Here is a 24,789-nt window from a genome sequence, read left to right on the forward strand (position 1 = left end):
CCAGTAAGGCTTATGGCCAGTCCGCCTCTGTCGATAGAGAAAAAATATGAAATTGTGAAACGCTTTGAGCAAAATGAAAGACCATGTGATATTGCACGTGCTACAGGCCTAAATGAGGCAATGCCGAGAATTAGAAAGAATGCAGATAAAATAAAAACAACTTTCATAGCAGGAACAACTCAAAGTGTAATTAAAATCCATTAGATTAAGACACAAAGAATTGGAAGAGATGGAACGGCTGTCATCTGTTTGGATAGAAAATCAAACAAAAAAACAAGTTTGCTTACGATAGAAGCAAAAGCATTAGCAATATTTTATTACGTAATAGTCGTAATAAAATACTTACGTATTTTATTACGATAATTTATTGTATTTGGTAATGTTTTGGTTACAAATGTGTGTTCAATCTTGGGTGGCCGGCACCTAACCCTATTTTTCCCATAGGGCCTGTTGTTCATATTGCAGGATTTTGCATTGCACGAGGGTTTCTAGGAACACAACTATCGTGCTATATGAGGACTGACTGTACACAGGGTGGTTGTTGTTATGTCTGGTGTTACTGTTGGTCCTACAGGTGTTCAGATTGCTACTTTCTGGAGTTCCTTGTAGGTGTTCACTGGGAGACCTATTGCTTGCTAGGCTGTTATGTAAGGTCTTTGGCACCATACCTGTGGTTGACATGATGATCGGGATGGTCGTTACTTGTTGCATATGCCACATCTCTTTGATCTCTTGTCTTAGGTTCGTGTACTTCCTGATTTTTTCCCCATGGGTTTTCTGTAGGTTGCCAGTGTTGGGTACCGCTGTGTCAATCAGATAGGTAGCCTTTTCTTTCTTGTCCACAAGGGTTATGTCTGGTCTGTTGTGCGGGATTGTCCTCTTTGTTATTATGGCACGGTCTCAGTACAGCTTGTGGGTTGGGGGTCTCTAGTACTGTCTGGGGTTCGTACTTGTAGTATGGTACACTTTCTTCGACCAACTGGTATTTCCTTGCTAGCTTCTGATGTATTATCCTGTCTACCTGGTCATGTCTATGAGTGTACTCAATCTAGGTGATCACTTTGCATCCTGCAGTGATGTGCTGGATTGTTTCTGAGGCCAGGTGGCATCGGACACTCCGGGTTCCTTGGCGATGTATTTTCTATAGTTCCTGGTGTTGATTACCTCGTCTTGGATGGCGAGCATGAATCCCTCAGTCTCAGGGAAGAGCGTCCCGCTTATGAGCCATGCATTGGAAGCAATTTTATCTATGTGATCTTGATGGAGATCATCGTAGTGTCTGCCATGGAGTGTCTTCTCTGCCCATCTTTCTAGTTTCGTTTGTACCTCCTGGTTGGTGGGGGTATACCGCTTGTCTGTCTTCCTTATGGCCTGGTGGAGTATTGCTGTGTGTTTCTGGAAGTAATCCTTCAGGTTAACAATCACTGTCTTCTGTTCCTCAATGAGGTCTATCAGGCCCCTTCCTCCTTCTTCCTGGGCAATTGTCAGTCTCTCCACGGCAGATTTTGGGTGGTGTTGGCAGCTCTTGGTCATCATTGTCCTTGTCTTTCTCATGATATCCTCCGGCTCGGTGTTAGTCCACTCTATGACCCCAAAGGAGTATGTTAGCACTGGGATTGCATAGGTGTTTATAGCTTTAACTGTGTTCCCTCTGTTCAGCTTTGCTTTCAGCAGGTTTCTGAGTCTCTGATGATATTTTTTGGTCAGGAAAGCCTTAATTTCCTTGTGCTGTAACTGCTGAGCCTGCATCATCCCCAAGTATTTGTAGGCCTCTCCCTCTGCCATGGCTTCGATCTCTTTACCACTCTGCAGCTGGTAGTTTCGGTTGACTAATTTTCCCTGGTGCAATCCATGGGTCTTGCACTTGTCTAGACCAAATTCCATCCTAATATCATTGTGAATTCTTCAGTGATCTGGAGTAGTTGCTGAAGATGCTTCTCAGTTCCCGCGTAGAGCTTGATGTCATCCATGTACATCAGGTGTGTGAGGGTGTACAGGTTCTTCCTTCCTTCCTTTGAGGTTATTATTATTATTATCAGCCATATGGTGCAAAGAAGCCTGAGGCTTATGTTGCACCAGCCAAAAAAAAATATCTGAGTTACAGAGAGAGAGAGAGAGAGAGAGAGAGAGAGAGAGAGAGAGAGAGAGAGGAGAGAGAGAGAGGCAGAAGGGAATCACCAAGAAAGAGAAGAATAATGATGTCTAGCCCAGGATCCTGGGTGTGCCAAGCCCATACTCACCAGATACGACCTCTGGGGTTAGATGAATCAGAAGCAGTAGAATGAACCATTGGGACATAACAGAGGTGGAAGATGAATGGTCAAAAGTTGTGGCCAGAAAGCTTGAGTACCATTTTGACAAGATGTAAGTTTCCTGATCTGAGCTTTTCAAAATCAAGTTTGGATTTATTAATAATTGTTGTGAAACTTAATGTTGTAGGTAGAAAGTGAAATTTGAGATTAGATGTGATATGTGAGATGTGATATGATTAGATGTGTTGAGTAGTCTTAGAACATTTATTGGAAAGCCATGTATTTATAACAGAAGAGAATTTAGATTGGAATAAGGAATAGAGGATCTCATATTAGAAGAATAATTTATTGGTTTTATATGAGCAGATATTAAGATCAGAAGGGTTAAAACTAGTTCAGACAAGTCAAAAAGAGGAACAGATATCACACACACATCCCATTTCACATTTGTGCTAAATGACACAAGGCTGAGAATGGTAATAACAGAGGTTCCATTGGAGAAGAGACCATCATTAACTTGTGACCTGAGGTACTTACAGCACAACTAATATTAAAATTGTATCAAAGGGTAGTTTTTGAAGAAAAGATCAAGAATGTTGAGCATTTGGATAAGATTGGGATAGTAGGGAAATGAACAAGTGTGAGGTAATTAGTAATACTGAAAGCCTCAGGATCTTTGTTAGCTGAGCTTCTGAGGTTGCAGATTTCCATTCAATTAGAAATTGAAGCTACCTAGCATTGTGAACAATAAAATCACCAAAGAAAGTCAGTTTTTCATGATTTGTAGGTTGCAAGGGCAATAGAGGTAGCACATGAATTTGACAGAATGGGGTAAAGATTTTTTTGAGCCTAAGGAGATTGAAAAGAGGAAATTCTAGATTTGGAAGTCTCAGAATGGACATATTTGCAAGTACCATCTTTAAAGCAGACGCAATAAAAAAAAATTAATAATTAGAACAAATGACAGTTGAGACAATAAACAGTTAGAGATTCTGTCAAAAAAGTATGTGGAGCTTGGTAGGTTGTAGATGGAAATGGACATCATTATGATCAGAATTTAAACCATATATATCTAAACTAAAATTAACTTCCCAAAAAATTTCTAGATGAATTAGTACAATTTTTTTTTTTTTTTTTTTTTTTTTTTTGGGTATTTAGTTCTTTTTGCAGATAAATGTTCCTCTAGTTTACTGTTCATGGTCATTGATGTAGATAAGGTAAAAAGTTGGGGTGGGGGGGGAGAACATATATGAATTATGAAACGTTTAGATATGGCATACATATGGAAAAGTATATCCTACTCTTTAACATAATTTGGTCTTGGCAGTGCTCCTTCATGTACACACTATCAGTCATCTTCCCCACTTCCAGTCATTGCTGACAGAATAGAGCCAGCAACATTGTATGCTAGTTGATATGCTTCCTAGAGCATTATCAATAGGTTTAGGATTATAGACAGGACTATCTAATTGCTGGCCTACCTAAATTTGTACCACTATGAAGCTAAAGCAGAAGAGATGGGGAGATGCTGGAGTTTGGTCTAGAGACCAAACAGTTTATGCCACTTCAAGCCTGTATTAAGAAAAATGGAAGCATTTCACTGGCTGATGAGAGTCGTCTACTGCCTAATATTGCCTAGTGTTTCAGAGAGCCAGCATTCCTGGTCTGGATGCCACATCTTGGTACCTTCTTATGTGGGTTCACATCTGGGTGTCACTTTCAACATAGTATTTTTAGAACTTGCATATGGGGATTTACTAATAGTTGTATCAGTGTGAAGGTGCAAAGTATTTGATTTTCACAGAAAGACTGGATTATGCAGAAATATAAAACTTGATTCACAAGTGCAACCTGAATATCAGTCCCACGTGTTTTGGAATCTCAACTATCACACCCTTAGCTGTCATCGTTATAAAGATAGTAAAGGTAGAGGGGTTATATTTGAACACAATTGGAAGATTCCTTGTGATGTTTCTGCAACTTTTATAATGGACCTTATAAAATTATATAAAATAATTTGATGTTATTACACATCTCTGTGTAACATATTGGGAAGTTTTGGGAACATTAGTCCATTCAGTGACAGCTACAAGGTTTGGGATTACATTCACTTTAGAGATAATGTCATTATCCATGAATCAATCTAAATTACTATATTTTAAATTGAATAGCATTACTAAGTATGATAATGGTATGCAATACAGCCATGTAATTCGGGTTAAAAATACACAACTTTTGATATGTGTTTAATTGGAAGTTTTACTTTCACATGCATACACACAATTTGACTTCTCATTTAGACCTGATACAATTTTCACTGCTTGGCATAAGGTTGCTAATAGAGGCCATCTGCTACGTGTTGAGAAGCCAGTAAGTCTCAAAATAACTGTCACAGTAGCACTTTGAGTTTTAAAACAAATAGTGGATTTGCATTTAATTTCATGTAGTTTAAAATTCAATTTGAAATGCTAGTAATTTTAGTAATTAGTAATTTAAACCAACTATGTTGCTGTCCCTAAAATGAGCAGGAGCCCAAGTCCTATAGCTGTCACTAGAAAGGCTACAGTGTCCCTACAACAGAATTATGCAGTTCAAAGATGCATAATGCCATTGTCAAATTATATTGGTTTTTATTTAGATATCAATATTAGAATATTTTATCATATCATTTCTATGAAAGTATGGATTTCAAAAACTAGAATGTGACTTATCGTACATACTTGAACATGGACTGAATTGCCGGCCATTTACTCCCTCAACTTTTACTTCCAAATGTGTATATTGAACATAATGTTTTGTTTTATTCTGTTTCTGGAAGATTTATTGTGATATTTCTGATAACTTTTATAATCGACCTTGTAAAATTATATAAAAGAGAATGTGCAAAACTTTCTTTGCTGTTATATTTAGCTCAGTTGATATTACTTGTTATTATTTTACCAATATATATCCAGTTTAATTTCATGTGGTTTAATTACACTATATTTTCCCATCCACATTTATGCTAAAGTTAAATTTGTGTGATTTTTATTTTTTCTGGGAATAATACTCTAGGATGGTAATACTCTTGTTAATAATGCATATATTCTTTGGCACTTAGATTTTTCAGTTCAATATGGATGTTAAGTTAAAAAAACAGATCAGTTTTAAAGTAATTTATGTTTTCTTCTTGAAGTTGCTCTCTCTCATATATGGATTTCAGGCATTTTTAGAGAAGTTTCTGAGAGAGAGAGAGAGAGAGAGAGAGAGAGAGAGAGAGAGAGAGAGAGAGAGAGAGAGAGAGAGGCACTTTACCTTGGGAAATGAAGTGAAAATTTCTAGGTGCCATGGTTAGAGGTAAGGGAGATAATTTTAAGTTATTAATATCATAGCTTTGAGCTAGATATAACAGCTAAAGAGAAGGGCATATATTAACACAAGGGATGGCAGTAATGATACTTAACATTTTTGTGCATAATCATTATACATACTAACAGTAGACTGTTAGGTGTAAAGATAGCGTGTTGCAAGATAATAGGTACACTAATCTTCTAATGATGACTTATAATGCTGGCTCTTGTCGCTTATTTACGATTGCAAAATATCTGTTTATACCTATTCTAGTTATTACTTAAATTTTATGATTTCTGGTTGGTTTTTTTTTTTTTTTTTTTTTTTAATTTGGAGTCTTGAAGTGTCCCGGTTAATCCAATCCCAGTAAATCGAGAGTCTGCTGTACTTTATTATTACCGTATTTAATGTTGGTAATGTCTTACTGTGTGTTTAATTTATCAATTAAACTTTATTATACATATGTATGTACATACAAGAAAATCACGTTATATATGGGGTCAGCAGGTGTTTGCTTATATCTGCAGTTTCAGCCATCCACAGTAGGTCTTGGAACGTTTCCCCTGCAGATGTGGGGACTTACTGTACTTTGCTTTGAATATTCATTAACGGTATATCATTAGATTTTTTAAAAATTTAAAATGAGCTTTTTTCTTTTTTGCTTTAAAGTATAAGGCTAAAATTTGAAATGTTGGTTTTCTTGCCAGTTCAGATAAAAAGGTTAACTGAATGGAAACTATATTATTTTGATCATAGTACTTTCTGAAGCTTTTTAAGTAATAGCTAATCCCCCCCCCCACACCCAGAATAGTGTTTATCTTAACTTAGCAATTGTGTTGTGTTAAAAGAGTCTACACAGCACATTAAATAAATTGTAGTCAATTTATTTAATGTGCCTATAGGAAAGTTACTGTTTGAAAAATATGGCCTACTTATATTCAGTCTTTCATACTCCATCCTCTCTAAGTATACCTCTCCCCAGATATATTCACACTTCTAGAAGTTGTGATGCACAATTGATTTTAACTTAAGTTAGAAATCAAATAGTCTATTATATAGAATGATAATTTTAAACGAGAACCCATGAAAATGTGAATAACTTCAAGTAAAAGAGTACTAGACACATTAAATTTACAAAAGTTTAAGTAAGTGCATCATTTATTAAAAAGGATATTTTCTTTTGTTGGATGACTTCAACAGAAGTCATCCAACAAAATTAACTTGTTGGATGACTTCAACAGAAGTCATCCAACAAAAGTGAGTCATTCAAGCAGTGAGTAAATTAAAACTGCTTCTCTACAAAGTGCATGTCATACAGCAACTTTTGCCATCAGATTGGAAAATGAGCCTCAGGTGTCAGATTGGACTTTCTTCTTCTATGATGAGACTTGGTTTCATCTGGGTATATAAACTCCCGGAATATTCATCTGTGGTGTATATGAAACTCCTCAACACTCTGTGACTATTGTATTTTGGTGTGCAGTGACCAGTCACAGGATTGTTGAGCCTATTTTATTTTTCATAGAACCATAATCTCCCAGCAGTATATTGACATAATCCATGAATTCCTACAATACTTCACAGGGAAGATTGTTAAAGTGTGGTTTCAGAAAGATGGTGCAACAAGTCACACTTCACATGTGTTAGAGATTGCATAATTTCAAAAGGAATATGGCCTCCAGAGAATAGCAGATGTTACTTGTGCATTTCATGTCTTTTTAGCACTCCTTTACTCAAAGTAATTGACAGATTCTTAGGTTGTCATTTAAAATTATCATCCTCTCTTAATCTCACCTAGTTAAATCTACATCTCATTAAAGATATTAATGATTATTTTTATCTCAAGGTCAGCAAAAAAAATTTTTTTTTTCACTCCCTGTTAAAATTCAGGGCGATTCTTGTAGATTTGATGTTGCTGAATTCAAATATGGCAACCTTATTGCTGTAATACCCACCAATTTTAAGGGAGAACGGATTAAAGTCAAAAACTAAGTTTCTAGTAAAAAAATATTTCATATATTTTAAGAAAATATTACATACAATAATAAATATTTGACAACAGAGAGCTATTAAATACTCAATTATTCCTATGTTCTGTTATCTTATGAGATGCAACAGGGATTACCTTTATTTTTTTTTTTTTTACTATAGAATGGTTCTTTCGACCAACTCTCCTAGTACAACGCATTAATGATTATTTTGTAACAACAATATGATGTTTATAAAATTATTAAATGTCTTCCCTACTGCCAGAACAGCAGCAGCCAACCCCATGGTATCACTATTGGACATCCAACTGAACTCTGGGCACCAAACTATGGTAAACTAGTTTGGAGCCCTTAGGGGTTTTCCATGTAATAGAGGTTATTATTCCTCATATAATCGTTATGCGGAATATGGGTGACCCCCAAACAGTTGTAATGTGGATAAAATTTCTTACATCTTTCACAGTAGAAACATGCCCTATACTAATGATATCTCAGTGAACAACCAAACTAATAACGTCTATTTGCATTTCCATAGTTACCACCCCTATTCGTATAAAAAAATCAGTCATGTTGAAACAATTTATTAATGCGTTTAAATATGCTTCCTTCCAGATTTTATTAACGAGAGAAATAAATGAGCCAACAAAGAGATTTATAAACAGGGGTTACCCTTTAACAGCTATAAATAAATTTAAAACTTTAGCATGGGAAAAAATAAATAAAAACCAGGAAACACAATGTACGAAAATTTGACACGGACAAAAAATATTTTATTACCATACCTTATGTCACACAATGGTATAACAAATTTAATCAAATATGCAAAGGTACTGACATGAAAATTATAGCCAAACCTATGAATAAATTATATGCATTTTTTAGAAATTGACCTTTAAACACCATTTTTCAATCACAACATGATCTCGTATACAGCATCACATGTAAAAACTGCGATGTGGTTTATGTAGTTTCTACCGTGGGGGTGGTTCAGAGTCAAGCAAAACAACATGGAGCTTCAGTCGGGCGGGCCAATCAAATGCATCGGAACTATCGTTTCATGCAATAAATGAATAACATGTATTCAGTTTTAACGAAGCAAAAATAATAAATATTCAGCATAATTACTATAAATTACTTATTGTGGAAATCATCAAGATGAAGTTATGCAGAAATTAAATTAATTTTCATAGACCATTTCTACTATCCGATGATTGGTCATTTATGCGCATGCGTGAAGAACAAAAAAGTACTACACAAGACAAATTCTGGTTAACTTTTTTGTTTGCTCTTATTCCTGTGAACATGTAGTTTCAAAAAGCCTTAGTCCAACTTAAGGAAGGAAGAGAATATTGCTCTATATGCAGTTAAGCTTTTTTACACCATTTTTTTTAAAAAAAATTGAATTTGAATTTTAAATTTTAAATTTAGTTTTAATGTTTGGACGTGATGTTTTCGGGTAGTGTTTGGAGCCCGGAGTTGAATTGGACATCCAATAGTGATACCATGGGGTAGGCCCGCTGCTGTTCTGACAGTGGGGAAGACATGTAATAATTTTATAAATATCATATCGTTGTTACAAATTAATCGTCAACACATTGGACTAGGAGATTTGTTCAAAAGAAGCCATCCTATAGCAAAAAATAAAAGTAATCCCCTGTTGCATCTCATAAGATAATAGAACATAGGAATAATTGAGCATTTAATAGATCTCTATTCTCAAATTAAATTATTATATTCGCTTCGTTGATTTTACATCATGCTTCTCCCTCTCCTCAAAATTCAAAATTTGAATACAAACTTTTTATATTTATATTTCACGCATCCATTTTATAGTGACGCTATTTACTTTTTATCCCCAAAAAAGTTTATATTTGTTAAACTATCCTTTTTATAATATAATGGCTGAATGGTTAACAGGGTTAAAAGAAAACTATACTAGAATTACATTAAAATATATGGCCCAAAAATATTATATTTGGTTATTAAAACAATGTCTTTCTGAGAATTTAATTCCAAAATTTGCCAAACTACAGTTAGGTTTGTCAGTTCCCGGAATACATTGTTTAGTTTTTACTACATCCAGAAACATGGTTAAATTAGCTTTAAATTCTTGATTCAACCTTAAAAAGAAATATTTTAAACTTATTCAGTGATATCAAAATATTTTTAAAAAACATTTAAACATTAATGATTGGGATAATTTAAAGTTTGTGATTCAATTAAACACTGAAGCTCAAGCCATTGCATTAAAGAATAAACATTTTTTAAAATTACAAGCCCTTAGGGGTTTTCCATATAATAGAGGTTATTATTCCTCATATAATTGTTATGAGGAACACAGGGGACCCCAAAAACACCTGTGATGTGGATAAAATTTCTTTACACCTTTCACAGTAGAAACATGCCCTATACTAATGATATCTTGGGGAACAACCAATCTAATAATGTCTATTTGCACAATGGTTCATATACCTTATTCAAGTTGATAATGTAAAGAACTTATCAACCTATACGCTCACTTCTCAACAAACTGCACTATTATATAAAGGTTTAAATTATAATTTACCTCCACAAATTCTTCCCAAAAAACAAATGATTATTGATCTTGAGTTCACACTTAGAGATTTACCTCAAAAAAATACATTGATCCAACAGGCTAATCGTATCATAAACCAAACTATCTCTTTTACATCCCCAAAATTAAATAAAGAGGAAGTCGTAGCATTACATGCACTTAGAAAAAACCGTGATATCATTATTCAAAAGGTCGACAAGGGTGATACAGTAGTTATTCTTGATACTACAGTTAATGTCGTATCATTTCAGATATGACAACATATCAGGAGTTCGAACCAACTCTGTTTAACAATATAGTTAATAAATATAATAAAATGCTCAAGATTTATAGGAAGGATGATCATATTACTATGGCCCAACTCAAACAAATTAAAGCTCGCACTTACAATGTCCCAACCTTATTTGGCCAAGTACATTACACAAAACAGGATACCCAATAGGCCCGATTGTGTCATATAAGAACTCTGTCTTTGCTTCATTAGCCATGTTTATCTGTCCAATTCTAAAATCATTTAGAAAACATTTAACATATAACATTAAAAATTATGATGCTTTATTCATGTCCCTAAAAGACCTTCATAATAAAAAAAGATAATAAGCTATATTCATTGGATGTGGCCTCATTATATATAAATGTAAACATTCCATATGCTTTAGACATAGTTTGGACCCTTTTAAATGATGACAATATAAAGATTAATAACACCAAACTGGACTGCCCAAAGATAGAATCTTCAAACTAAAGAAATTATTAGTAAATGCCAATTATATTCTCTTTCAAGACAATCTATAGACAGATTTTTGGTCTGCCAGTGGGACTAAATATCAGTGGACTCATTGCTGAGTTATACCTGGATAAATTAGAGAAGATGCATCTTAACACATTCTTGCAACAAATCACATATTATGGAAGATACCTGGATGATATTTTGATTATTACAGATCATTTTACCATAAATAATGTACTACAGGGTTTTTAATAGTATCCATTCAAGATTAAAATTTACATTGGAAATTGAAGCATAAACACAGTCCATCAATTTTCTTAATTTTACCATACGTAGATTAGATCATAAAATAAATTTTAGTATATATAGAAAACCCACTAATAAAGGAATGCTTTTACATTTCCATAGTTACCACACCTATTCATATAAAAAATCAGTCGTGTCGAATCGATTTATTGATGTGTTTAAATATTATTTCTCCCATATTTTATTAATGACAGAAATAAATGAGCTAACAAAGAGATTTATAAACAGAGGTTACCCTTTAACAGTTATAAATAAAGTTAAAACTTTAGCATGGGAAAAAATAAATAAAAACCAGGAAACACATAATGTACGAAAATTTGACACACACAAAAAACATTTTATTATTATACTTTATGTCACACAATGGTATAACAAACTTAATCAAATATGCAAAGGTACTGACATGAAAATAGCCATGAATAAATTATATACTTTTTTAGAAGTCGACCTTTAAACACCATTTTTCAATCACATCACGATCTTGTATACACCATCTTGTGTAAAAATTGCGATGCGGTTTATGTAGGTTCTACTATGGGGGTGGTTCAGAGTCGAGCAAAACAACATGAAGCTTCAGTCCGACGGGCTGATCAAATGCATCGGAACTATTGTTTCATGCAATAAATGAACGAAGTGTTCTGTTTTAATGAAGCAAAAATAATAAATATCCAGCATAATTACTATAAATTACTTATTGCGGAAACCCTTGAGATGAAGTTATGCATAAATTCAATTAATATTCGTAGACCATTTCTACTATCTGACGATTGGTCATTTATGCACATGCGTGAACAAAAAAGTACTACATAAGACAAATTCTTCTGGTTAACTTTTTGGTTTGCTTTTATTCCTGTGAACATGTAGTTTCGAAAAGCCTTAGTCCAAGAGAATTGCTCTATATGCAGTTAAGCTTTTTTACACCAATTTTTTTAAAATTTAGTTTTAATGTTTGGACGTGATGTTTTACTTACTGGCAGGAGGGTAGTGTTTGGAGCCCGGAGTTGAGTTGGACATTAAAATAGTGATACCATGGGGTTGGCCCGCTGCCGTGCTGACAGTGGGGAGGACTTAATAGTTTTATAAATATCATATCGTTGTTACAAATTAATCGTTAACATGTTTGGACTAGAGTTGGTCAAAAGAATCCATCCTATAGTAAAAAAAAATAAAGGTAATCCCTGTTGTATTTCATAAGTACTAAATATTGAACAATGGATCTATTAAACTAATTTTCTTTTTACATAAATGTTTATGTAAAAAGAAAGAACTTATTTTGTTGTTTTTTGCCTTTTATAATCGTCCACTGGTGTCTCCCATACGAGATTCCAACATATTTGGACTCCATTTTTCCTGGTATCTTTTTTCTATATGAGAAATACCTTGGGGGAACCTTCACTATGTTCATCAGAGACTGCTGACAAGTTTTCAGGAAAAAAGGCTAAACGGAAATGCAGGAAATTAAGCTTTTAACACGTTGCATCCCCAACTCTCTGTATGCTAGTATTAGCTCATCCACAATTTCACCATAATTTTGTGATTTCTCATTGTCTAAAAAAAAAAGGTTCTGGCAGATGTTTTCTAGTGCCTACCAGGCTCTTATTTAATTTTTTAGTGAATTCCTCATATTGGAATAGCAGTTTGATTTTAGGATCCACAAAAATCCCTCTTATATTGACCTCACTGATTCAACGAAACTTTTGCCTCAAACATGAAATTCCTTCTCCTTTTTTTGTCCATCGCTTTCACAAATATTTTTATCAAATCTAGCTTGATGTGCAATGGAAGTAAATAAATTTTTGACTTATCAACCAAAGGAGGATGTGCAACATTTTTCTGGCCTGGTGTAGTTTCCGAACGGTCTAGCCATTTTTTTTTTTTTTTACCCTGTAGTGGCAATCCCACTTGCATAAAAAGGGAGCAGTATTTAGTGTATCCACCTTGCAACCCAGTCAGCAAAGCTTTCTCTTTTTGGTTGTCACAGATATTCCATTTTTAGTCTTGATAGCATATTTTTTGCAAAAGAACATGTAGGTTCTCGTATGTTTCCCTCATGTGAACTGCATGGGCCAGTGATATTGATGGTTGTTGTTGTTATTTGGTTTTTAGGAGTTAGCAACTAAGGCCATATTGCTCCGGGGATATGTGGTGGTCATTCCCTGACCTTTCCGCATCCTCCATATTTGGTGGTCACGGGCTCGAACCCCAGTCTAATCAAGAAGTGTGTGCTACCCACTGCTTGTCCTGCCCACCCAGCTATGGAGGTGCCTGATATTGATGGATACTTATTTCCATTATGGAGTAAAACTGCTTTCAGACTGACCTTGGATGAATTAATGAAAAGCTTCCACTGCTCAAGGACATGCTCCAAATGTAACTCTTATTAATTTCTGGACATTGTTACAATAAACCAAAGCACCATGCTTGGAGTAAAAAATTGTACAATAGGTGTTGAGGTTCTGCCTCATCCCCCTTATTCACTGGACTAAGCTCTGTGTGGTTTCTTCCTGTTTCCACATCTAAAGAAAATTTAGATTGCCTCTTCCTATAAAAAGATACCACGACACCCTTTTCAGGAAAATTCCTGCTGAATCCACAATCTTAGTAGTAGTAGTAGAACAATGTGACCAAATTGTTCAGTTCTGCCTGAGTGATTAGGTGCAGCTTTGCAGTATTGAGTTAAAGTCTGGATCTGTACTCATTCCGAGTTCTGCATCTTCTGGAGACTCCTTTTCTGATCCTGAATCAGAGTCCATAAGTTTCTGGTGACTTTGGCACTGGCATTGTATTGTTGTGAGGAACCAGCCTTAGAGCAGAAGGTATATTGGGATACTCTACTTTATGCTTAGATTTCCCAGAAAAATCAGAAATATTGATCATGCAAAAGTAACAATTGTTTATGCGGTCTCAAGGTTCCCACCATATCACCAGAACAGCAAAAGGCATCAATTTACGACTACTTCTAACTCAGCCTGTTAATGACCTTGAATACTAGCTACTGGAAATCTTTGGAGCCCATATTTATCTTAATCTCTGACCTTTCATCCAAAATGCAGTTCATAGGCTTTTCTCACAAGTTGTGACAGTGGCTTCTGCTGTGATTTTAATACCACTTCTCCACAAATGTAGAAAAAGTTATCGTGCTTATTTCAGCAAGAATGCAACATATTTCATATACGATTGAGGTACGTTACATAAGAACACAATTAATAAATTGTAGATTTTTGTTTCTAATTTAAACACAATTCACAATTCACACTCATGCGCACAACACTTGTTTATAAAGACTAATTCACTAAAATACTTGTTCACTTTGTTTACCACTCACTCTCTAAAACACACACTTTTTGAAATACGGAAATGTTTGCTTGGTGTGAAACCCACTCGTATATATATTGGCAGAGAAGTCTCTAGAAGGCTCACAATGTTTCTAGAGAACTCCATCAAAACTTCTAGAACCTTTCAGAAACATAGGACCTTTCTTCTGCATGTAACAGTATTGTGGAATGCTCTGGAACATTGTCAAATGTTGTAAGCTCACGAATGTTCTGGGGAAGGGAAGAGATAAATAAATGGAGAAGGTGATAAAACCAGTCATTAACCAAACGTATTTTAAGACTGATGGTGATGAGAACTTTTTAAGCACACATCTGAGTTTTTGAACATATTTCCTATGAAAAACTGTTGAAATTATTTCTCCTAATAAGATTTTTATTATGACATTATTATCTCGAAGCATAGTTATTCTTGATCTAATGGAATTGGTCTTTTATTTCTTATGAAAGGTATAATATGCTGTTATATGTATATGAGGGGTGATCATTTAATTCGTGGACTGGTGCAAGATTTTGTTTACCGTGCGAACTTTCCAACTTGCCACTAGAGGTGCTCTCCATGATCACTGCTGAGCAGGCTATGTGTGATCCTGCCAGTATTTGTCAAGCTAATGTTGTGTGAAGAGTTTTTTTTTTTTCTAGCCACATGTCACTTACAATCATTTTGAAGCACGTATCATGTCGGACATACAGATTGAGCAGCGATATGTGCTTTATTATTGTGTCAGATGGGGCTTAAATACATCAGAAACAGTTAAAGAGATGAATGGAGCATATGGTATTGAGTGTCTTGGTAGGATGGCACAAGTAATTCAGTGAAGGCTGCGAGTCTGTTACAGATGACCAAAGGCTTGGTCAGCCTTCCTTCTCAACAACTCCTGAGCAAATCACAAAAGCCCAGGAAATCTTGGACGAAGACAGGTGAATTACACTTCATGAATTAGTTGTTAGAAAGTCCATTTCATGCAGTACTGCTCACAATATTGTGAAAGATCGCCTGAACATGTCACGAATCTGGTGCCTGCTGGATTCCACACAATTTGACTCCAGAACAAAAACAGCAAAGAGTAGACGTGTGCAAAGAAATGCTTGATCGTTTTGAAACAGGGTCAAAACTTCTTAAATCAGATAGTGACTTGTGATGAAACTTGGATTTTTAACTATGATATTGAGACAAAACAACAGTCGAGTGAGCATTCTGATTCACCAAGACCTAAGAAATTTCGAGCTTCTCATTTGACTAACAAACAAATGGTTCTTGTTTTTTGACATAAAAGGCATTATTGTTACCCATTTTGTGCTTGGTGGAACAACTATGAATAAGGAAGCATACTCTGAGGTTCTCACTGTCAAACTTCGCCATGCCATTCGTGAGAAACGTCAAGAAGTTTCCAGTGTGAAGTAGCTTCTCTATCAAGACAATGCCAGGCCCCTACGGCTAAAATTGTACAGCCAGTACAATTGTAGATCACTGCAATAGGTGTTGAGGTTCTGCCTCATCCCCCTTATTCACTGGACTTAGCCCTGTGTGGTTTCTTCCTGTTTCCACATCTAAAGAAAACTCTGAAAGGTAAGCATTTCATGTCCGACAATGAGGCTAGCAGAACCACTACAGAAGCACTTCGCAGTCTTTCAAAAAATGGTTTGCAAGAAGCATTTAATGCGTTTGTACGACAGTGGTGAAAGTGTGTTAAAATTCGAGTATTTTGAGGAGGAGAAATCCACAGAAGATTCAGGTGATGACAATTAAGATAAGATCTTGCACCAGTCTGCGAATTAAATGATCACCCCTCATATTTTTTCATACCACAGTGTTTTTGGATAACATCACTTCTTACATAGATCCTTGTCAGAGGTTTTTTGGACATTAAGGTGTTTGCGATTTAATTTGTAGGTAGGCTTTTGCAATTTTAGCTTAATAGAGCTTGATGAAGATTACTCAGGTTCTTCATTAGCAGTGATTAGGGAAAAATGTTTCACTCTCTTGCTTAGGTTGTGTCAAATGAGCAATAACATTGTAGTTGTGTTGAATGCTCTGACACACAGATTATGGCACCTGTCACCATCCAGTACTTCTTGAAATGTTCAAGATAGAACTTTGCTGGTATCATTTACTGATCATATTTAGAAAACACTGCTTTGACCCTTGACTATTGGAATTTGTCAGTAGATATGTAAAATGTATTAACAAATAAGTTTTTGAGAAAGATTAGGCATTTGGTTTTGATACTGAAATAACCACCAGTAGGCAAGACACACTAGTTCTGCACTTTCACTATTTATTTAATGTTTCTTCTGAATTAAAGCTTATTTTCTAAGTGAAGACAACTGACTCCTAATTTGTTGTTATTACAGTATATGAACAGAGTGCAGTCATTCAGTTCAGCTTCATATGTACTCACAGTTAGAGAACTCTAATTTGGATGTACTAGTAGTGTATTTTCTGGATTCTTGAATTTTTGTATTTTCCTTCTTCAGATTCCAATTTTCATTTAATGACTTAGCAGTAGGAATAATAATTTTTTCTTTTCCCCCTACTATCTAACAATTTACAAATTGTGATTATGCTGTTCTAGGATAAAGAGGGTGAAATTTTCATTTCACCTTCCCTATGCATAGAAAATAACATTACTAATCTGGCAAACATCAGTTATTCAGTATGGCATCTTATAATACAGAAGACCAATAGGAAGATGAGATAATTGGCTGCTTTAGTGGAAACTCCTGTGTTTCTATGCACATTTTCATGGTTATAACACACATAAATATTGTTTATCATTTAATTATTCAGCTAGAAAAGAGTTGAAAGGTTATTCAAATTGTCTATCAATTTATTTTAATGAAGTAATGAAATAAAGAATGTGATGATTTTGAGAAGTTCAAAAAGAGTACAAATATAAACAGTACATTGTATGAAAAAAATTATGGGAATCCTGTTGTCGAGAAACTTTACTAGACATGTTAGACAGACAACTTGTATGATTGAGACCCGCTAATATTTGTAAAATTGGACAAACGCCAACTTATTGTGATTTTCTCTTGTAGAGAATCTGTGTCCTCATTTTGAATTTAAACCACATAAAAATAGAATAATAAATGTAATATATAGGATATTAAGAAATATTAAAATTTTGAAATATTATATTTTAAGTCAGGAAATTTCTTACCTGAGATTTTTTCAGGAATAACTGCATCCATGTAAGATGTAATCAGAATAGATGGAAATTATTTAAAATATCTGCTTAAAGATGGAAGAACCTTGCAACAGGACAAAGGAATAAAAGAAAGCTTGGACTCTAAATCCATGCATGGCGAATAGTTGGAGATAATTACCCAAAGCTTGATGGGGACTTTTTGTTTATATCATCTTCAAAGGAGAAGCGAACACAATGTCAAAGGTTGTATATATAGCCCTGGCACGTTCTATTGCCATATTTCAAAAGAGTGGGGAGGGGGTATGTAAGTAGGCAAAAGGAAGAGAAGAAGGATAGAAGGAAAATTCCTGCCTCCTCATATTTCACTAATAGTTTGGGAATTTTAAAATTTAGGGATTTAAGACAGCTTAAAGGTCTTTTGGAGGAAAGAATATGAAAGTTTCCACTCAGAAATCCGTGTATGTGACTACCTGTCCCCGTTGGTAGAGGTGGAGGAAATATATTTTTAAATTTTAATATTTCTTAATATCCTATATATTATTTATTATTCTATTTTTATTTGGTTTAAATTCAAAACATTGATTCTGATTCAAAATGAGGACACAGATTCTTTACAAGAGAAAATCACAATAAGTTAGCGTTTGTCCGGTTTTACGAATATTAGCGGGTTTCGATCACACAAGTTGTCTGTCCAACATGTATAAACAGTACATGAAGTAAACTTTATTTTTCTTTAATTTGGTATCCATGTAGAATTTATTGCCAGCCTTTATCAGAAGGTGGAAAAAAAGAGAGCTTGCATTTTTATCAAAGAATATTGTGAGATTTTTGTCAAGATTATTTTTAAAGATAAAGTTTACTTCTATTAAAAAATTGTTTTGATAGAAACCACAACATGCTCTAAGTTCAGATAGTTCCCAGTGAAACCCCCTTTCCTCTAAATAATGTTAAACAGAACATGAAATTGTGGAAAAATCTTCTTGGGAAAGTCTTCAAATTATAGCTGCCAATTCAGAAAACCTTGATGTGGCATAGCATCTGTTGTACCACTTGCCTTCCTGTTTGAAAATATCTATTTGGTTCCGAACTTACAGTGGCTTTTCAAGCAGTGCTAAGTTACCGATTCTAAATGGGAGATTTTTCATCTCACAAAACAAGCAAGCTAACCATGGAATACACACTGTTTACAGACATATACTGATGTTTCATGGCCTTAGTTGACCTGTTTATTCAAAAGAACCCAAAGTGCCTAGGAAGTTGATACTGTGATGAGCATTACAAAGCAGGAAATATTTTGTTTTGATTTCTGTTACATTTATGTTTATCTCAACATGTTGCAGAACAAATTTGTTTTGTTTCTTTGGGGAGATTTCTTAAGTTTGATATAATCACTAGTGCTGAACTATATATATATCCCAGAGGAATTATTTAAAAGTGTTTAAACAAGATCCATATGCCATTGGAAGAAATGAATGCCTGAACAAGAAATCTATCAGATAGATGCTTTATTTAGAGTATTGCAAGTAATGTCTATCATTTGATGTCTTTGAAGAGTTGATGAATGAGAAGACATCACTAAGAGTGCACTATACATTATAAAACTAATTCTCCATGTATACAGAAGATACAGTAAAATCTCATTGCTCTATTTCAGGCTACACACACACACACACACACACACACACACACACACACACACACACACACACACACACACACAAGTATATATGTATATATTAAAAAGTAATAAAATAAAAAAACCACAAACTTTTGAAATGAAAGGATACTCTCATATGACTGTCTTGTTTTGTTTTGAAAGGTGACATGAATGAAGTTGTCACATAAATGGATTTGTCTTGTTTCATCTTTCCTTTCTTTAATCTTGTGTAGAAAAATGTTTTGTAGCTGTTAAAAATTTCCATCTGCTTATTATAATTTAAATTTTTGAATGTACTTGCATTGATCATGTCAGTGGTTAATTTTGAAGAAAACGAGTTGGACCTTACCTCATGTTAATGCTCAATTTTAATGCTAATGATTATACTCAATAATATAAACAAATGAATGAAAGATATGCCTATTTTCAAGTTTTAAATTAAAAAGTACAATCTACTTATGTTCAATAACTGTACTAGCAAAAAGGATTACCACATCTTGCATATCACATTAATTTGCTTATATTATGTAATAATCATTTTTTATTATGTAAACTTGAACTTTAACATGAAATAAATGTCCTCCCCTTTTATTTAATCAGTCTTTGATGTGAAATGCTGCTTATAATGGGATTATGTGGATTATATGTCTGATTTCTTATCTGTGTTAAAATAAGGGAGATATGAATTTAAGAAAACTAGAAAGATTTTGGCTATCTTTTAAAGTTGAAACTTGACATTGGAAGTCTCTTTGTGAATCTTTTATTTTACGATAAATGTTGCTTCTTCTAAAAGTGAGTGCATTTCTTCTCCATATCATTTCTGACATCATTATTCTTTCTAATCCCACAAAAAGTTATTCCTTTTCTTTTTTCAGTCTGATACAAGTACTCCAAATACCCCAACAATGAAGCGAGTACAACTGGTAAGTCTTGTGTGAGTGTATGTATGAAGAGGTGGATACATGATATAGGAATCTTGCATTTTATTATATCCACAACAGATAGAACTTAAATGTACTAAAAAGAACATTCAAGGATTATAATTTTTGATGTGATTTATGAAGAGGCTAACTGCTAGGAAGGATTGAGGTTTATCATATTGCATTATAAGTGAACCTGGGATGGTACATTCTGTATGTTCAGCCGACCGGGCTAGCCGGGTGGGTAAAGTCCCTGCCTGGCAACCCAAAGGTCGTGGGTTTGAATCCCGCCTCGGGCTTGGATCAGAGTACTGAAAAAACCTTGGGAGGTGCATTATGGCCACAGAAGCCGATGTGCCAACAACTAACTAAAAAAACAAACAAACAAAACAAAATCTGTATGTTCATATAAAAAATCCTGTTCCAGGTTGGTTCAGTTTGTGACCAAAAAAAATTTACTCTGCTCTACTGTACAGAGAGGGTCACTATTTGTAGAAAGGATAGCCTCATGGCTGGTATTATAACTGGTTATTTGATATGATCTGTGGACTCAGAATAGTTCATCCCATACAGTATACAGTATATTGATGAGATAATTTAAGGCAAACATTTTCTTATGTTGGTTTCAACTCAACAAGGTTTTCAGGGCATGAAGATTGCATTTGTTCCAATTTGTGCAAAAGAACTTAGGGGTTGTCATGGGGCCCCTAGACAGTGCTGCCTGTCAGTAATATTCCATTCAACTCGAACTTATTGAATACTCTGAAGGTGCACTTGGATGTTGGGGCTGCTTTATGTAGATAGTGAACTAATGTTTCAGCATTAGCAAATTTTGTGCAAACAAAATTGTTCTCCTGACATCTGCTATGATGCTACAATAATACATTGCAGTAAAGGTTATTTTGTTAATAACAGCCATTGAAATGCATGTGGCTATTTTTTAGTGCTCCTCTCTAGACAGTAGTTTTTAAGTATATTTACAAATATGTTAAGTACTTTCTGCTTTCAGCTTGTCCATTCATCCGCGTAACAAATGGATTTCCCAGTGAACGGATTTTCATATTTGATACAGTATTTTACTCTTTTAGTCAAGTAGAAACCCAGAATTTATTTTCCCTTTTATACATATTTCATGCAATCTTCAAGTATGAATGCACACACTGATTAACCATTTAATTAGATGTCTACCTAATAGCCTAAGTATATCTAAGTACGTCCCCCTTCAGCCCTCAGAACAGCATGGATTAATTTTTTATTTATTATTTTTTTTTTTTTATGAAAACCCCAAACATGAGAGGTTACCGTGCTTGGGTTGGAGGTTGAGAAAACGAAAGAAGATATTTGTTGACATTAGACTTGAACTTCTGTAGACTGTCTGTAATTTTCAGGAAATACGTACGAAGGAAGGTTGTTCCAGAAAACAGCAGTTGAATGAATAAACGAGGAAGATGAAAAGTCGGTTCTGTGAGTTTGAAGTTGGACAGTAAATGGATGTTGGCTGGCGGCAGCAAGTGTTCGGACTGTTCTGAAAGAGAGAGCAGGAATTATAGAAGCCAATTCAGAAGAACAGTGCCCATGGAAGTATCTGTAGAAAAGGCATGCAGCAGAAACAGTACATCTATGAGACAGCGAGTGGAAAGACTCTGTTAGAGAGGAGTCATTAATTAACCTAACTGCCCTCTTCTGAATGGCATCTAGAAGCCTGAGAAAGGTTTTGGGGTCACCGCTCCAGATGTGGGAACAATATTCCATGGTAGGAGGGATTTACGATTTGTACATAGTGAAGAGCTGTTTGGAAGAAAAGTAACGCTGAGAGCAAAAGAGAAAACCAAGTGTTTTTAGATGCATCAGAGGAAGCAATATTTGTAATGTGCTTGTGCCAAGGGAGATTAGAAGTCAGGGTAATTCCCAAAAGAGATATATCAACTTGCCTAGAAATCGGAGTGTCATCAAAGATAAGCATAAGAGCAGAAGAATCCTTTTTGCGAGATATAACACAAGACTGAGTTTTAGAAGGATTGAAATCAACTAAGTTGTCTTTGCCACACTGGAGACTTACCTGTAGATCGGCATTTAAGGAATTGGTAGCAGATATTCGAAAAGTTGAAGCTGTTTGGGCAGGGCAAGGTTTCTCAAAATGGAAAGTGAAATGCAATGTGCTATCATCGACAAAACTATGTATAGGATTTCAAGTCAATGGAAGAAGTTCATTAATATACAAAAGGAAAAGAGTGGGGAAAAGAACTGAACATTGGGGACACCAGCATTAGTGGAGAAGTTAGAAGACAGAGAGCCATCAGCCTCAGTGAGCGATCAGAGAGAAAACTGGATAACCAATTACAAAAAAAAACAGATGGCAAACCATAAGATAGAAGCTTGTTTAGAAGACCTTTATGCCAAACACGATCAAAAGTCTTTGAGATGTCAAGAGCAACTGCTTGTGTTTCACCAAACTTTTCCATTGAATTTGTCCATAAATGGGTAACATAAGCCAGAATATCACCAGTGGATTGACACTGACGATGGCTGATCAGACAGAAGGTTTCTAGGTAGTTTAAGAGTTGGTGGTTATTTGATTTCTCCATTACTTTAGAAAGAGTAGAAGTAATTGCAACGGGATGATAATTGGATGGGAGGGATTTGTCACCCTTTTTAGGAACTGGCCGGATACGAGAAGATTTCCAAGAAGAAAGAAACACCTTTGGTATAAGAAAGTGAAAAAAGGCAGCAAAGAACAAGAGTAAGTGGTAGATGACTTCCATCAACTGGTGAAATACCACCACTTTGCTTAGTAGAGGCTTGAAGTGGTGAAACCCATGTTTAGTCTCTAGAGCAAAGTTTCCGGCATCCCCCTCTCCCCATACTTCTCCTTCAACCCATGCATGGTACTGAAGTACTATAGGTTTTGATACCTTTCGTGTTTGGGGTTTTCATAAAAAAAAAAAAATTCAGGAGCACAGGTTTTGAGAACAAGTAGAGAAATACCATCAGGACCTGGAGCTTTCTTAGCATCAAGATTTGCCAAAATCCTTCTGATATCCTTTTGATGGAAGACCACAGGAGGAATTGAATGGAGTGTGTTGGGAACGGTGGGAGGTGTTTTACCAAGATCATTAATACATGAGTTGAAAGAAAAATGGGATGCGAGCAGGTCAGCTTTATCTTTGGCTGAAGAGACAATAGAACCGTCTGGTTTTGACAGAAGTGGAAACAAAGATGGGCAAAAGTTGTGGCCAATAGCTTTGGCAAGAGACCAGAATGCTCAGCTACCATTAGGGCAAGAAGCAAGTTTTCTATTCTTAGCCTGTTCAAAATCTAGTTTTGACTGATTAATAACTGCTTTACAATTGTTGCAAGCTTTGGTGTAGGCAGAAAATGAAACTGAAGAATTAGAAACAAGCCAATTACGATATGCAACATCCTACTCTTGGACAGCCTTAGCACATTTATTGGAAAACCAAGGTTTAGATAAAGGACGAGATTTTAAAGTGGAGTGTGGGATAAAGGATTCCATTCCTGCAAGAATAATTTCACTGACACGATCTGAGCAAACGTTGACATCAGAAGTTTTGAAACAGTAATCCGACCAAGGAAAAGAAGAAAAGAAGTCTCGTAGGTCATCCCATTTTGCATTCTTGTAATGCCAAACAACACGTGGTTGGGAATAGCCATGAGATAAAGGTTCCATTGGAGAAGAGACAATCACCAAGTTGTGGTCTGAAATGCCTAAAGGACCTCTCACTTCGACCGTGTACTTAGAAGGGTTGTTTGTGAGAAAAAGATCAAGTGTATTGGCTGTATGATTAGGATTGTCTGGTATTCTTGTAGGTAAATGAACAATCTGTGCTAGGTCATTAGTAATTGAGAGAGACCTAGGTAGACTTCAGGAATGGTCAGAAAAATGGCAGCTGTGCTTTAATCCAACAAAGTGTAAGGTATTACACCTGAGAAACAGTAATCCCAAAAAAACTTATTCACTTGGTGGAGTTCAACTAAACCCAGTACTGGAGGAAAGGGACTTGGGTGTTACGATACGGTCAGACATGAAATTCTCTGAGCATTGTAAACAGATTGCAAGGAAGGCCCATGGTGTCCTATCGATGATCTATCGAACTTTTGCAAGTAGAGATAGGGATGTGATAATCCCATTATATAAGGCTTATGTTAGACCACACTTGGAATACTGTGTTCAAGTATGGAGACGGCACCTAAAGAAAGACATCGAGCTTCTTGAAAGGGTGCAAAGAAGGGTAACTCGCCTGGTGAGATCGGCAAAAGGGCATCCTTATGAAGAAAGACTTTGAATATGCGGGTTGCAGAGTTTGGAAACTAGACACCTTAGAGGAGATTTGATTGAGGTGTTTAAGGCTCTGAGAGGCATCAGTAAAATGAATGAGGACAAAATTTTCAAGATTATAAATGATGCTAGAACTAAGGGGCATAAATTCAAGTTACGGGGGAAATTTGTTTAGATTCGACTGCAGGAAGTTTTATTTAAGCCAGCGAGTTATAAATTACTGGAATAAGTTGCCTTCATGGGTGGT

At 35.2% G+C, this 24,789-nt stretch overlaps 1 protein-coding gene across 3 annotated transcripts in view; it reads left to right on the top strand.

Annotated features, from left to right (window-relative positions):
* LOC150085388 (chloride channel protein 2-like) overlaps positions 1 to 24,789 on the top strand; it is a 271,615-nt gene that overhangs the window by 205,868 nt on the left and 40,958 nt on the right. For 2 of the 3 annotated variants that reach the window (XM_090374018.1, XM_090374020.1), the window contains one exon: positions 20,201 to 20,248. The exons of the other annotated variant lie outside the window; for it this stretch is intronic. In XM_090374018.1, the coding sequence (XP_090230144.1) occupies positions 20,201 to 20,248 (48 nt within the window). The remainder of the gene's footprint in view (positions 1 to 20,200; positions 20,249 to 24,789) is intronic. 3 annotated transcript variants of the gene reach the window in all.

This window comes from Mastigoproctus giganteus, chromosome 5, assembly GCF_048544385.1.
Source record: "Mastigoproctus giganteus isolate SK-2022 chromosome 5, ASM4854438v1, whole genome shotgun sequence".
In the NCBI taxonomy this organism is placed as follows: Eukaryota; Metazoa; Arthropoda; class Arachnida; order Uropygi; family Thelyphonidae; genus Mastigoproctus; species Mastigoproctus giganteus.